At 41.9% G+C, this 16,680-nt stretch overlaps 1 protein-coding gene across 1 annotated transcript in view; it reads right to left on the bottom strand.

Moving 5' to 3' along the window:
* The window catches only part of SULT6B1 (sulfotransferase family 6B member 1), a 30,280-nt gene extending 28,630 nt beyond the window's left edge, over positions 1 to 1,650 (bottom strand). The window contains exons 1-2 of the mRNA XM_007945071.2: positions 1,452 to 1,650; positions 184 to 296 (exon numbers count right to left, since the gene is read on the bottom strand). Coding sequence (XP_007943262.1) covers positions 184 to 296; positions 1,452 to 1,650 — 312 coding nt within the window. The remainder of the gene's footprint in view (positions 1 to 183; positions 297 to 1,451) is intronic.
* Positions 1,651 to 16,680: the final 15,030 nt, after the last annotated feature.

Here is a 16,680-nt window from a genome sequence, read left to right as displayed (position 1 = left end):
AGATAAAATATAATCCCTGAAAATGGCTGGGAATATGGTAAGCACATAAAAATATTTTAAAAATTATATTTAATTATAATATATATAATTACTATTTAATTATTAGAATTGTATTTTCTAAACTCAAAACTAAAGAATTCCCAAACTGGAAGAATTTGTTCCACATTACTGCTTGGTACTAACCTGATATTTTTCTGGGTCTCCACATTCAAGAACTGGGAATTCTGGATATTCATACTTTTTTTTGGAAACAGCAAATATTACTTCACTAACAATATGCAGAAGCCAATTTGAACCTATAAGAAAAATTAGAGAATAAAAGTGACTCATGAAGGAGACTTGATATAACAAAAGCACATTACTTTAGCATGTTGTTGTGTGCCATGGAGTCGGACCTGACTCATAGCGACCCCTCCTTGGGTTGCCGAGGCGGTATCACTACAGAAGTAGATTGCCCAACCTTCATTCCGAGGAGTAGTTGGTGGGTTTGAACTGCCAGCCTTCTGGTTAGCAGTCAAGTGCCTTAGGCACTATGCCACCAGAGCTCCCAGAATATACACTATAAAATTAACACCTACAACCATCCTTGGAGGTATACAAATGCTCCCTCTGCACTTGAAATAACCTGGGCCATGGGGGGGGGGCGGACCATAGACTTTTGTGGAAACAACATTTACTTATGTTAGTATAAAATTCAACTAATCTTATTTCTCAGATTTCTCTTTTAGCAAGAGACAGTCAATGCTGCTTTTGGAAGCTAGCATATATTCTTTATAAAATAATGTCATGCTCTAGAAATTATCATGTATATTATTTCATCTTAAAAGAATTAATATTTTCTATAGGAACATATGCTTTTGATTTTATGACAACCTAGCATTACTTAAAAAGAAAATATTAAATGAGGTTGAGTTAATAAACACTTAAAGATGAAATAACAGTGGAAATAAAAAATAGATTATATAATACTGGGTAACTCAGGTTCTTAATGCCTTATCTTCTATTGATGAAAGACCTTTGTAACACTACTTTGAGAAATTGGAGGGTTGACGCTTGTGCCTGAAAAATAATCTCTAACATGGCAATTAAATTTCAGAAGTGTTTATGCTTTTGTCTTCAGTCAATAATTAAGATGATAATCTCTACTGTGATCAGTGGTCGATGACAACTGGACTTTCCCACACCATAACTCTGCTTTCTAGCCCACCATCCATCTACTTCCACCCTCCACCCTCCATCCTGCCTTTTTGCACGCAGACTTCTCCACTCAGGTGCTGGGGCTTTTAAATCTAGCAGCTGTGTTGATTGACTTTACCCCGTCCTCACCAATGCATTGAGGATCTGCTAGCTTCAGGTAGAAATGAATCAATTTCCTCCCACCCTCATCTTGCACCCTCTCCAGCCTACTCACTACGTAAAAGCGCCCTTGTAGGAAATGATGTGTTATTTACCACACTTTGGATAAGATGCTAGCACTATGTCATCGCTTCTGGCTTCAAAGGTGTCCAAAGCTTGGAAAGTTTCTGAGGTGCACATGGTGACTGGATAAGGAATCCCCTGATAGGTAAAAAGTAAGCGAGAAAGTGCCGTTTCTTTTGATTTTTCCAAAGCTTCATCAATGTAGTCAATAAATTTGGAGTTATCAGCCATGTTGGCTGCCTGCTAATCAAACTGTTCTGTGGTTGTTCAGGGCCGTGATTGCTTATAAAGGAGTTCCCCAGAGAGTGGAATAAAGGGCTCCTCCCATTCACATGGGAATGAAATAATTTAATTCTCATCTACTACCCATCCCTCCCCCTTTGCATATCCTCCTCTGTCAAAAGAAAGACAAACCACAGGTGCAAAACAGGCTGAGGATCTGTGAATATTAAACCAAGGGTTGATTACATTACTGTTTTCAGCAATTCTCCCAATGAAAGTACGTATGCAATCTCTTAAGATAAATAAATTGTTAGATAGTTAATTGAAACAACAGAATTAATTCTATTAATTGAATTAATAGAATTTTCCTATTAATGAAAAGCAATTCACTGGACAAAACCTTAGCATTCTCCTTGACTCCAAAACAAACCATTCCATGGTTGATAGCTTTGCACATATATCCTGCAAGGTATGACAAGGAAGGAATGGGATTGAGGTAATGTAGGTAATGTAGTGGGATGGAAAAGAGCTTGGGATCTCCAGCACCAGGCTGGGATCTGTCATTTACTGGTTCACTAGATTTAGAAGTCAGATCTGAATTTGAATCTCAGCTCTAGTACTTAATAGCTATATAATGCTGAACTACTATTATCTCCAGAAGTCTGTGTAAGATGGGGATGATGATAACTGCTCTTCTTTACCTCTTTTATGACTGAGTTGTTGTATAACTCATAGAAGACACTATTTTGTAAAGGGGAGCACACTATGTCATGGTGTATCCAGGCCTCTCAGTTCAGTTCCTTGCTGGTCAAGGTCCTCTGGCATGAGATGCTCACTGTCTGTTGCAGAGTCTTTTCCCAGCAGTCACTCTCCCCTTTTTCCTTTGAGTAAGTTGGGCTACAATCCCCTGCCTTCCTTGAAGCTTGGTGTGACCATGTGGCTAGTGGAAGCGATGTGTGCAACTTCTAGATCATATCTTGGATGGCAACATGATGTTGGTAAGCCAGGATTGTTAGTTTGTAGGAAAATAGCCTTCCAGGGGACCAAGAAGATATTGGAAAGCTGATTCACTGGACAATAGTGTGAAACAGAGCCACCTTCCCATGATCCATCCTGGGTAGCAAGCCTCCTTCTGGATTGTATGTAAAAGAGCTCCAAATTGTCTATCCTCTTTGACCCACTGTATTTTGGGAGTCTTTTTGTTATTTTAGCTTATATCCTAACTAATACACCTTCTGGGTCAACATTTATTTTATTTGGTCTCTTACGTCAAATTGATATAAACATATACTGTACCTTTCTTTTTTTCTCTCTCCCATTCTTTTCTCCACAATATTCTCCTTACCCTCCTTCCATTTTTTCCTCTAACCCTAGAAACATAGTTGTTTTTGTTTTTTTACTATATTTACCTTTCTCTAAACCAATGCTAACCAGGTAAGACGTTAACCCCTAATTATACATAGTGCTACAGTCATTCATGTTGTTGTTGTTGTTATGTGCCGTTGAGTCAGACCCGACTCATAGCGACCCCTCCTTGGGTTTCCGAGGCAGTATCACTACGGAAGTAGATTGCCCCATCTTCCTTCTGAGGAGTGGCTGGTGGGTTTGAACCTCCAGCCTTCTGGTTAGCCATCAAGTGCCTTAGCCACTATGCTACCAGAGCTCCTACAGTCATTCATATAGCATTTAAAATCACAGCTAACATTACTGAGCACTTGAATGTACCAGACACTCTGTCAAGCAGCTAAGATCACATGGATGATTTAATATTATTTCATAACAATCTTAATGAAATCGCCTAACAATCTTATGAAACTGGTTAGTATTATCACCATTTTATAGGTAAGTTAATTAAGGCTTAAAGAGGACAAGTGACTTCTCAAGTTCCCAGAGACACCTTTTTAGAGGACTGGATACAGGCAATAGAGTTGGGTCCCCAGGCAATATGACAATGTCAGTGGGATCTGTTTACCTCTCAGAGATCATAGGTTTAGTTGTTAGAGGGAGTGCATTTGATCCTGACAAAAGATCGTTCTTTGGTATTTATTTGTTATGAGACACAGAAGACTATGGGACTTTTCACTGGGGAAAAAAAAAAACAAAACATTACTTTCTGAGGAAAGGGATTTTTTATGACCACAAGGGAAAAAATTTTCCTGGGTTCTAGAACACTTTATTTAATAACAGCATTTTCAAATAAACACTTATTAAAGGTACACATTGATTTAAGATGCATCCTATTGCACGAACGTAAACATATGGACAACATGCATCTTAGCACAGTGAAAAAATTATGTCAACAGAAAGTATCTTTCTGTGGTATGTGGTGGGTGTGAGAGAGCAGCTTTTTTAACCTCCATTTTATAGAAGGGAAAAAACTGATGAGAAATGGTTTAATTCCTCATTAGGAATAGCTATCTGAGTTTGGTTGTATTTGTGATGATTTATTTTGAAAATATCAGAATCCAACAGTATATTAAAAGGATGACCAGTGAGATTTATCTCAGAAATGCAAGTGTGGTTCCACAAGAGAAAATCAATAAATGTACTTACCAGTTGCTGTTGAGTTGGCTCTGACTCATGTTAATCCCATATGTGTCAAAATAGAACTGTGCTCATAGGGCTTTTCAGTGGCTGCATTTTCAGAAGTAGATCACAAGGTCTTTCTTCCAAGGTACTTCTGGGTGGACTTGAACCTCCATTCTTTTGGTTAACAGTAGAGCACATTAACCCTCTACACCAACCATGTAATACACCAGTAAAATGGTAGTAATAGCATCAGAACTTATCTAGATTCTAGGAATAAGAACCAATATTAGCCCAAAGCTGATTCCTATAAGGTGGAGATCCAACATACCTCTACTCTCCAACAATTTTCGCAATTCTGGAAACACCTGTCTCTTCCATGGCACTCTCTACTTCTCTTCTGGGTTCAATAATCCATTGCAATGGCCACGCATAACTCACAGATCATATTTACAGTTAAATGGTTTATTGAGGAAGTAATAGGGTACAACTCAGGATGAAGATGAACAGGCTACAGCTTGGGATCCAGATCAGGAACAATTTGGGAAATGTCTGGAAGGCTCCCCCAAAGAGGAGAGCACATCCCTCCCTTCAGTGCGGGGTAAATTTCTCAGCAGCTCTCGGCAGTGCAAGCAAGTAGGCCCTTCTCCGCTGTGTAACCCCCTCTCAACCATGCAGACTTCCTCTCAGCCCCCTCAGGACAGTCCTCCTTTTGGCTATGCAGGCCTCTTTGCTTTCAGCCTCCCTAACTCAACCTCTCCATTGCTAACTGACTTAGTTCATAGCCTGTGTGACACTTTTGTTTAGTTCTCTTAGCTGTATTCCTAGCAGCAGGTTTCTGTAGTCACCATTGACTGTGCTGCAGAGTCCTTTCCAGGCCTGTCACTCCTGGCTCTGCTATAGGGTCCCTTCTGAGCCTCTCACTGTCTTTAGTATTATAGCCCTTGGACCTGTGTTACAGATCTTTTAGGATATTCCTTACCTTCTCTCCCTCTCTGTTTCTTCTCTCTTCTTGCCTTTTTTCCTTTTTGCTTCTTTTTTCCTTCTTTATCTGTCTGCCAACTTCTGTGAGGTTGGCTGCATATACAAACAAACTCATGGTCAATCAAGACATGACTCTCCCATAGGGCCACTAACTGACCAATTTTGTCTTGGTAAGCCACAGTCATTTTATTTGCATAGGCTATAGTCACTTCATTTTCATAAGTGTATTGACCAATTCTTGCATGGTGCATAAAAGAGACTAATTACAGAGCAGGCTGCAGCCCAGGGCCAGACAAAAAGTATTAAACCATCAAGCTGTTAACACCTTACCCAGGAAATGACAATCAACCTGGACAAAAGTAACAAAGTCTCTAGGGTAGAAAAGGGGAAAATCTCTCAAGCTGTTTCTCTAAAGAACCAAGGCAGAATTCCACATAAAGGAACAGCACATTAATAAAACAGGAAAAAAACTACAAGATTATTTCAATTGACGCATAAAAGGAATTTGACAAAATCCAAGCCCCTTTTATGATAAAAGCATTCTATAAGCTAGCAATAAAAGGGAAATTACTCAACATGTTAGACATAGTGGTAGTTAAGGTTGTGTGTCAACTTGGAGTGGCTGGGCAGTTGGATATTGTTGTTCCCCATGATGAGACTGACAATCAACACCATGGTGGAATCTACTGGGGCAGCTAAGTAGCTGCTTTAGGGATGGGGTCTGCTTCCAGTGTAAAAGAAGAAATTTTGAGGAAGGTCTCCAGCTTTTGGCATGCTTCCATCCTGCATGTAGCTGAGTCATTATTCAGCAGCCTGCCATGCTGTCTACCAATTATGGGACTCTTAATGGACTTTAATCAATGGTCTGCTGTGTGGTTTGGTAATATCGAGATTGTGCCTTTTTACTTGTCAACCTTAGGTTTGTCAGCCTCAGCAGCTAACAGCTGCCTGACTGAAGAAAGCCTCTAGCTCCAGTGGGCCGGGAGCAAGACGCAGAGCTGAAGCCCAAGGTCAAGGGGCACTCTTAGGGTGCCATCTTGTTCCCACTGTCCCTTGTACCAAACCCAAGGCTGGCGCAGATATGGAGCAGAAGCTCAGGGTTTGATGGGATCAGGCCCAAGACTGGGCTTCAGGTGGGTGTTGCCTTTTGCAGGGTGCCTCCTGCTTGGTGACTAGCAACCCAGCCCACATACTTCATTCCCAAGCACCCAGAGAAGCAGCCAGACCCCCATCCTCATCCAGACTCTGGAAGGTTAGCTCCAATTTACAAATTAGAAAACTGAGCAACAGAGAGCTTTGACTCCCAGTGGTTCTGACTTCAGTGAGTCCCCTGGCAAAGTCCAGCCCTGTGCCCAAGGGCCTTCCCACCCTTCTCACCTGTGCTCATCTCTTGACCACCTGCTGAGGGCTGCCCCTTGGTGTGAGAGGCAGTAGGCGGGGAACCTCCAGGGCTCTCTGAGGATCTGGACCCATGGAGGATTTGAGGTCGAAGTAACAGAGGTCAGAGCCCCACATTCTCTGCTCTGGGTCCTACCTCTGGGGGGCGGGCCCAGCTGCTTGGGCTTAGCTGCTCGAGGTAGGACATTTCCTCCTGGAAGAAGATCTCAAACAGGGTGCTGCTGGAAGCCATAGCACCTTAGAATCAAGTCAAGAATCTTAGCACCCTAGATTAACAACACCTTGGACTATGGAAGCCTAGACTGAGCTATCCCTTTGCTTGCTGAGTGATCCCTTACTGTGGCATAATAGTATAATTAACATTTACTGAGTACTTACTATTACTGCAAAACTCAAAACTCACTGCCGTCAAGGCAGTAGGACTGTGGAAGTAGATTACCCAATTTTCCTCCCGAGGAGTGGCTCATGGGTTTGATCTGCCAGCCTTAGGCACTCCACCACCAGAGCTCCTACTATTACTGCAGTAAAGGTTTAATCTTTTAAACAATCCCTTGAGTAGGTGGTGTTATTACTATTATCTAAGAGACATCATGGACGCCACTCTAGAGCCAGGCCAAGGCTCCATCCCACTATTTCATTCCTGGGTGACCTATGCCACCTCAGGTATCTCAGTTTCCTCATCTGTAAAATGTTATTAGGTGATAGCAAGTCAATTTTTGACTCATAGTGGCCCCACATAAGAAAGTAGAATTGTCCCATAGGGTTTTCTAGGCTGTTAAAAAAAAAAAAAAAGGCACATAACAACAACAAAAAAATAGTAAAACTACTAGAACTGATAAATGAATTCAGCAAAGTGAGAGGGTCAACACACAAAAATAAATTGTTTCCTATATATCAGCAATGAGTGAGTAATCTTAAAAGGAAATTAAGAAAATAAATTCATTTACAATAGAATAAAATACCTGGTGGTGTAGTGCCTAAGGCATTTGACTGCTAACCAGAAGGCTGGCGGTTCAAACCCTCCAGCCACTCCTCAGAAGGAAGATTGGGCAATCTACTTCCATAGAGATACCTACGGCTTCAGAAACCCAAGGAGGGGTCTCTATGAGTTGGCATGGACTTGATGGCAGTGAGTTTAGGTTGGTTTTTTTTTGAGGAATAAATTTAACCAGGGAAAGTGAAAGGCTTATACATTGAAAACTATGAAACATTGCTGAAAGAAATTAAAAAGATCTAAATAAATGGAAAGATAACTTGTGTTCATGGATTGGAAGGCATTTTTAATATTGTAAAGATTTCAATACTACCCAACATGATCTAGAGATTAAGTGCAATCCCTATCAATACTCCAACAGTGTTTTTTTTTGTGTGTGTGGAAGTAGAAAAGCCAATCCTCAGATTTATATGGAATTGCAAGGGACACCAAATAGCCAAAGCAATCTTAAAAGAATTAAGTAAGAGGACTGGAACCTCCCTATTTCAAAATATACTACAAAGTTACAGTAATCAAAATGGTGGGGTACTGGCATAATGGTAGACATATAAAACAATGGAATAGAATTGAGAGCCCAGAAATAAACTCATACATGTAGGGCCAATTGATTTTTGACAAGGGCATCAATTCCATTCAATAGGGTTAGAATAGTCTGTTCAATAAAGGTGCTAGATCTTAACATGTAAATGAATGACGTTGGATTCATTCCTTATACCATATATGAAAATTTACTTGAAATGGATCAGTGATCTAAATGTAAGAACTAAAGCCATAAAATTCTCAGAAGAAAACAGAGAGAGAAAGCTTTAAGACCTAGTTTTTGGCAATGGATTCGAAGCTATGACACCAAAAGCAAGAGCAATAATAAATAGATAAATTAGACTTCATCAAAATTAAGAAAAACCAAAAACTTAAGTTCATCAAAAGACATCATCAACAAAGTGAAGAGGCAACCTGTCGAATAGGAGAAAATATTTGGTAACCATATATTTGATAAGAATTTAATATGTAGAATATATAAACAACTTACACAATTTGACAACAAAAAGACAAGCAATTAAAATATGAGCAAAGAATTTGAACAGATATTTCACCAAAGAATATACACAGATGGCACATTGAAAGATACTCAATGTCATTAGGCATTAAGGAAATTGTTCTGGTTACCTAGTGCCACTCTCACAAGAAATATACCACAAATGGGATGGCCTTAACTAACAGGAGTTTATTCTTACAATTTGGAGGCTTTAAGTCCAAGTTCAAAGTGCCAGGCTCTAGGGGCTGGGTGAAAGCTCCTCAATCTTGGGGTCCAGCTCTGCCTCCTGCTCCCGGCCCACTGGAGCTAGAGGCATTTCTTCACTCAGACAGCTGCTGGCTGCTGAAGCTAGAAGCCCCAAGGTTGACAAGTAAAAAGACACAGTCCCTATGTTACCAGACCACACGCCAGGCCATTAGCTTACGCCCATTTTAAGTCCCAAGGTCGGCAGAGCATGGCACACTGCTGAGCAACGACATGGCTACATGCAGGGTCCAAGCGTGCCATAGGCTAGAGACCATTTTCAAAGCTTCTCCTTATATACAGGAAGCAGACCACATACCCAAAGGCAGCTACCCAGCTGCTTGTGGTAGATCCCACCATGGAGCTGATTGCCAGTCTCCTCATGGGGCCCAGCCATTCAACCAGGCCCAGCCAAGTTGACACACAAACCAAACTACCACAGAAATACAAATCAAAACCACAATGAATGTCACTTTACACCAAATAGGATGAATATTATCAGAAAAATGGAAAATAACTAGGGTTAGTGAGGATGTGGAGAAAGTGGAACTCCATCCATTGCTTGTGGGAATATAAAATGGTATAGCCACTGTGGAAAAGTTTGAGAGTTCCTTAGAAAGTTAAACATAGTGCTACCACTGCTGACCACTCTGAAAGGGACCACAATAGGAAGCCTGGATAGAATGGGAGAAAAATGTGGAACAAAACTCAAAAACATAAAGAAGACCAGACTTACTGGTATATTAGAGACAAGTGGAACCTGTGAGACAATGGCCTTTAGACACCCTTCAAGCCTGGAGCAGATTTCACACCCATGGCTAAACTTTCAATCAAATGATATATAGGCCTATAAGCTTAGTAATAACACCCCGGAGGTAAGCACCCCTGAAAACAACCAACCATACGAAATCAAAAGGGTGCCATTTGCCCAGGGATAAAGCTAAGAAGGTAAGAAGGGATAGGAAAGAAGGACAAAGGGAAACTGTAAACAGAGGGAGGAAGTAGAAGAGTGCTATTACATTGTGGGGATTATGATGAATGTCACAAAGTAAAATGTGTATGAATTTTTGAATGGAAAACCAATATGCTGTATAAACTTTCACCAAAATTACAATTAAAAAATAATAATAATGATGATTTAGGGGGAAAAAAAGTTAAGAATTACCATATAACCAAAAATTCCACTCCTAAGTATATACCCTGGATAATTGAAAGCAGGCATGAAAACAGATATATGTACTCCAATATTAATAGTTAACATTATTCCCAGTAACCAGAAAATGGAAACAACCCAAGTATCCATCAATGGATAAACATGAATGGATAAACAAATGTGGTATATCCATACAATAGAGTATTATTTAGTTGTAAAGACAAATTATGTCCTGGTACATGCTATGATGTGGAGGAAGTTAGACATAAGACAAATATTGTATGATCTCACTTATATGCAATATCTAAGATACACAAATGCATAGAGACAAATTTTATTTGTGGCTACCAGGGACTGGGAGGAGGCAGAAATGGATTCTTGAAGGACATTCTTAGAGGATATTGAATTTCTGTGGAAAACATTTGGAAATGGATAGTTGTGATAGTTTCACAACATGGTGAACACAATTAATGTCACTGAATTGTATGCTGAAAAGTGTGTTATATATATTTTAACACAATTTTTAAAATCTATGAAAAGATACAAATCAGAAATATCTGAGTATTTTTTAATTTTTATATTTCCATACACACTCCCACTTGAAGATCTTATTACCTTACATAAGGATGGAACCATATTCACTGCAGTTGTAAAGGTGTATTTAACAATATCCCTCCCCCAACAAAAAGAAAACAAGGCTTCCTGGGATTGTCCCCTGCATTCTAGATTTTTTGTTTCCTCAGGTAAGGCAGAATTTAAGACATCAATTCAAACATTGTTTTGTTGTTTGCTTGCCTCTTGGTGAGTGAAAGATTAAAAAAAGACAATGTGCTCGATCCTGTTTTGATACTATTGTCTGTAATTACAGGAGGACTGGGAGGAGGTTTGGGATTGGTAACACGAGATCTGGTTTTCTTGTTAGTCTCTGAAGGCTTAAATCAATCTGCTTTTACAGTTCTATATACTCAACTCTTGGGAGCTCTGGTAGCGTAGTGCCTAGTTGACTGCTAACCAGAAGGCTGGCAGTTCAGACCTACCAGCCACTCGTTGGTAAGGAAGGCTGGGCAATCTACTTCCGTAGTGATACTGCCTGGGAAACCCAAGGAGGGGTTTTTATATTTCCATACACACCCCCACTTGAAGATCTTATTACCTCACATAAGGATGGAACGATAGTCACTGCAATTGTTATGAGCCGACTCGACGGCACATAACAACAACATACTCAACTCTTAATTGCCCAGTGTGCTAGGGAAAAAGACCTCATATTCAAACGTTTTCTATAGAAACCTTTTTTTAAAAAGAAAGAAAGAAAAAAAAAACCACAACAAACAACACTGCCATAAAGTCGGTTTAGACTCACAGTGACCCCCACTGGGTTTCTAAGGCTGTAAATCTTTTCGAAAATAGATTGCCTCATCTTCCACCTGCTGAGCAGCTGGGTTTAAACTGCCAGCCTTCTGGTTAGCAGTCAAGTGCCTTACCTAGTCCACCCCCAGAGCTCCTTGTAGAGATCCTTTTATTAAGTCTTGTTGTGGCTGTTGTTATGTGCCGTTGAGTCGGACCCAACTCATAGCGACCCCTCCTTGGGTTTCCAAGGCAGTATCGCTACGGAAGTAGATCGCCCCATCTTCCTTCCGCGGAGTGGCTGGTGGGTTTGAATTGCCAGCCTTCTGGTTAGCAGTCAAGTGCCTTAGCCACTATGCTACCAGAGCTCCCTATTAAGTCTTAGACAAAGACAAAACAAAGACAATCATCTGGATGAGGGAAACCATCAACATGTAGCTAGTGTAGAGGCTGATAGAATCTGCAGCATCACAGTCACGGGTTCTGTTATATATGATTGGGAACAAAGGAAATCATCACGAGATTGTGAATGGGGTAGATGAATTCATCACTGTCTAAGATGGGACTACGGAAGCTGGGAAAGGACCATGATTGGAATACGTACAAAATTGTAGGTTAAAAAAGTTACAAGGCTGGTTCTGGGGTTTTGATTACCTGGCTATGTGATGGTCAGAGTATGACTCATGATTGTACTACCCTGAGTCATAGTACCAGGACCCCAATCTTTAACTTAGATTAAATAACATGTGTCTGATTGGCTACTTTTAGAAAATGCCCAGGCAAGTTCCCTAGTTTGTGTGAGTATTTTTCTATTTCTATATCTGTTTTCCAACTATGTTCTTCCTGAGGGCAAACTGCACCTCCCTGGGTTTGTCCTGGACTTGTCTAAGCATAACCACATGCCTGGTTTAATGTCCAGCAAGTATTGGGGAAGTAACATAAAGAACTCAAATGGCGTCTAAACTTTTATCAGGACTCAAAATGGAGTCAGGGCCCATGCTGTAGACTGCAGCCTTCCAAAAACCAAGTGCTTTGGAATTTAAGCTCTAATACCTTAACATGAGGAGCACTGGTGGTGTAGTGCCTGAGGCCCTTGACTGCTAACCAGAAGGCTGGTGGTTTAAACCCACCAGCCACTCCTCGAAAGGAAGATAGCAGTGATACCGCCTCGGAAATGCAAGGAAGGGTCTCTATGAGTCGGATCCAACTCCATGGCAGTGAGTGTGGTTTTATAAAAAGCCAAAGGTTTTTTATAAAAACCAAACTCACTATAGGTTTTTATAAAAAACTAAAGGTTTTTATAGTAAAGCCGTAAAGTAGCACATGGCTGAGTGATGCATATTGGTACAAAGGCTGCTTTTTAGAGACAGGTAAGTTGGCCTCTCCTGTACTGTCTTCAACTCTCTGTATTGGGGAGCATCTTCATGATCATATTGTTTTCTCTTCTTTGATATGAGAAGTGTTGCTTCCCAATGTAGTTTAGGACTGAATTTTACCTTGGAATTCTTCATGGAGGGAGAGGAGCTTATAACCTCTTTGCATTTTTGGAGTTTATTAAAACCTGGCCCAACTTTCAGAAACTGAAAACAAGGAAGGCAGAGCTGGAGTCCAGGAGAGAGTGGGTGCTGGAGACATTTGGGATCCAGGATGCTTGCTTTACCTGGTGCCACTGTGGCCTCCTAGCCTGAGGGTGATGGAGAGCTGCTCTGCTCCCGAGCCCAGGCAGCCTCCAGATGGAGTTCTATTCCTCCTCCCCCACTGCCCCTGGCTTCAAGGACAGTGCTCCTAGCCCCTGCAGCTCTCTGCTGCTCTGTGTCTTGTGTCCTGCAGGGAAGGCCCAGCTATTACTATGATCCAGGGCCCTTTTAGTCCAGTAAGATGCCCTTTGGTGCTGATTGGTCATCCATTACAGACTCATCTTTACCGAGTCATGACAGGTATTCAAATAGCTTCACATAAGAATCCAGTGTAGTTAGCCACCCTTCTTCTGAGGTGAACATCAGAGAATGGGCAGCTTACCTTCTAGATATTCATTAATATGGAGATGCCTGCTGCCTCCACACAGACACCTGTGACTTCTGCACAGGACCAGGACATGGGGCAGCGTTGGGCATGAGGCAGCAAGTAGAACTTCCTCCTGGCCACTTGTCCACCTCTGCCAGAGTTAGTACATCAGGATAGGATGGGAACACAAAGCCTCCAAAGGACCGTTGGGAGAAAGCTGGAATCTTGGAGGAAGATTGACTGGACTTCTGGAGAGCTTGAACATTTACAGTCCAGAGTTGGATCTGGAGAAGGTTAGTTATCCTGTCCCCTCAATCATGTAGAGAGCCCTTACTCCTGCTACTATGAGAATCAGTGCCATTTTGAAAATCTGCCACCAGAGTGTCTCCCATATACCCCAACACCTTTTTCCCTCTGCCCCAATTCTTTGAATGAATGAATGTTACTAGTCTCCATTAAAGTCGATAGTTTCCTTGCCCTATGGTTTCCTATGCAGCCAAATGTTCCTCACTTTACACACAAAACACATTTGTGAAATCTATAGTATGATCTAGGATGTGTAAGAAATGTTTATGAAGTTACTCATGTTCTGCACAATACTGGGAAATTCATACCCCAATAAACAAAAATGAAAAAGCAAACCAGTTTCTTAGTAAGTTTATTCTGATTCATGGTGATCCCATGTGTTTCAGAATAGAACTGCTCCTTAGGGCTTTTAATGGTTATAAGCTTTTGAAAGTAGATTACCACTTCTTCCTGACCTTTCTTCCCAGGAGACCCTGGGTGAATTTGAATAGTCATTGTTTTGGTTCTCTAGTACTGCTCTAACAGAAAATACCACAGGTAGATGGCTCAAACAAACTGGAATTTATTCTCATACAGCTTTGGAGGCTAGACACCCGAGCTCAAAGTGCCAGCTCTAGAGGCTGGGTGAAGGCCCCTCAACCTTGGACTTCAGCTCTGCCTCTTGCTCCTGGCCCACTGGAGTTGGAGGCTTCTCTTAACTCAGACAGCTCCTGGCTGCTGAGGCTGACAAGCCCAAGGTCAACAAGTAAAACGGCACAGTCCCAAAATTATCAAGCAACATGGCAAGCCACTAATTCAAGTCCATTAACAGTCCCAAGATAGGCAGACAGCACAGCAGGCCATTGAAGACTCAGCTACATGCAGGGTCCACGTGTGCCAAAAATACCAGAGACCTTTCTCAAAGCAATCTCCACTGCTCCAGTAGATTCCACCATGGAGTTGATTACCAGTCTCATCATGGGGATTACTACATCCAGCTACCCAGCCACCCAAAACCAGGCTCAGCCACGTTGACACACAACTTAAACCACCACAGTCATCCTTTCAGTTAGTAGCTGAATGCTTAACTGTTTGCACCACCCAGGTATTCCTCCCCAGTAAACAACCTCCACCCACTTTAAATAGCTTATATGTACTCCCCAGTAGAAATGATTACATTTTCATGCAATTATTTCAGTCTTTTTTTATGAAGGTTTTTTTTTTTTTTTTTCCTTGTGATTTGGGTGAAAGTTTAGAGCAAATTCACTTTCCGTACAGCAGTTCACATATACTTTGTCTCATGACATTGACTACAATTTATCCCAATGCAACAGCTCCCCTCCCACTTCCTCCCCATAGTTACCTCTTCCCTGTGTCCATCCCTCCATGCACTCCTGTCCCTTGAGCTATCTCCCTGTGCATAAACAGTCCTTCTTTCTCCCATGATTGTTCTCTCCAAGGAGTGTATCTACTTCAGGTAAATGTTATACTCATATGCACCACCCCCCGTTTTTTTAAGTTTTCTTTTTGTTTTGTTTTTAATTTCTGTTCTGAAACATTCTGATTATGTTCTCATCTTGTTTTGTCATTCTAGTACCCTTAATAGGGATGATCTGGTCTTTCAAAACAATGTATCAGGACCTGGTAGTTCAAACATGGAATAGTGTCTTAACAGATCATTTTACAAAATGGCTAACAGAAGGTAAAGAAGTTGCTTTTAATATTGAAAATACTGATTGTGCATGAAATCTTTGAGTGGGAATCAATCTATAGAGCTGATGTCTAGAATGGAGGGGAAAGGGGATACATGGCATAAGAGTGCTGAAAAGTTTTGAGAAAAATAATGTATTACAGCAAAAAACAGTAACATACAAAATAAAAAGCAACAGTGCAGGGAAAGACCTCATGAGAAAATCTTAATAGAAATTTAGGGGTGTGTGTGTGTGTGTGTGTGTGTGTGTGATTGATAGAATGGAGGTTCAAGAGAGAAACAGTTTCTAAAGAGTAGATTGAACAGATAAAGAGCCTGTACAAAGTCCAAAAGATGAGTATACCAGAAAAATTGCAAAGAAACTATTATTAATAGTATCTTGTTTTTACGTGCCGTAGTGCTGTCTCCGACTCATAGCGATCCCTCCTTGGGTTTCCGGGGCAGTATCACTAGGGAAGTAGATTGCCCAACCCTCCTTTCGGGGAGTGGCTGGGGGGTCAAACCAAACCTGCTGCCATCAAGGCAATTCAGACTCATAGCAACACTATAGGACACAGTCGTACTACCCCATAGGGTTTCCAAAGTTGTAAAACCTTAGGGAAGCAGACTGCCTCCTTGGTCTCCGGCTCAGCGGCTGACAGGTTCAAACCGCTGACCTTTTGGTTAACAGTCGAGTGCTTTAACCATATAAAGCACCACAGAAACAGTACCTAGTACCGTGGGAGCTGGGCCAACATAGGGAGGGGCGGGACGCCGCCAACCCTTGCGCATGAGCAGACCTCCGCGGCATGAACAAGCTTCAGGTAAGATAACTGTAATTTGCTCTTGCCCCCGCGGCTGGACGTGAGGTTCCCCAGAAGGAGGGGTGGGGCAGGTTTATCTCCACAGTTCTGAGGTCACCTGGAAAAGTAAGTCGTCAGTGCTACTTTCTTAAGTTTGTCCGAGGAGGCGTGCGACAGGCCAGAGTGTTTCCGGGTCGCTCTGCGCCCTTGGCCCCTTGGCCTGGGCGGTGCTGCCAACGCGACCCGTGCGCGTTGGTGCAGGCCGGGCTGGGGCGTCAGTGCCGCCTGGGGTAAGGGGTGGGTCGGGGAAGAGCCGGGGGAGTACCGGGGAGAGCCAAGGGTCATTGAGGACGCAATTGGAGGCAGCCGGGAGATGGGTGGGAGGGAGACAGGATGCACGGGGACGAGGGAAGCTGGGGTGTGGAGAGGAGGGTAGACCGCCTGGGATAGCTCTCACTGGTCTTTGATGGGAACTTGAAGAAACTGTGAATTCAGCCTAGGGAAGTAGTGGTGAGAAACGTTTTCTCCAAAACCTCGACTGTTAGAAGCAAGCTTGCTTGAAGCCGTATTACCTGG

Source organism: Orycteropus afer, unplaced genomic scaffold, assembly GCF_000298275.1.
Source record: "Orycteropus afer afer isolate SDZICR_OR568_19922 unplaced genomic scaffold, OryAfe1.0 scaffold00131, whole genome shotgun sequence".
NCBI classification, from domain to species: Eukaryota; Metazoa; Chordata; class Mammalia; order Tubulidentata; family Orycteropodidae; genus Orycteropus; species Orycteropus afer.
Note: the sequence above shows the minus strand (reverse complement) of the source record. Positions and strands in the feature narration are given on the sequence as shown.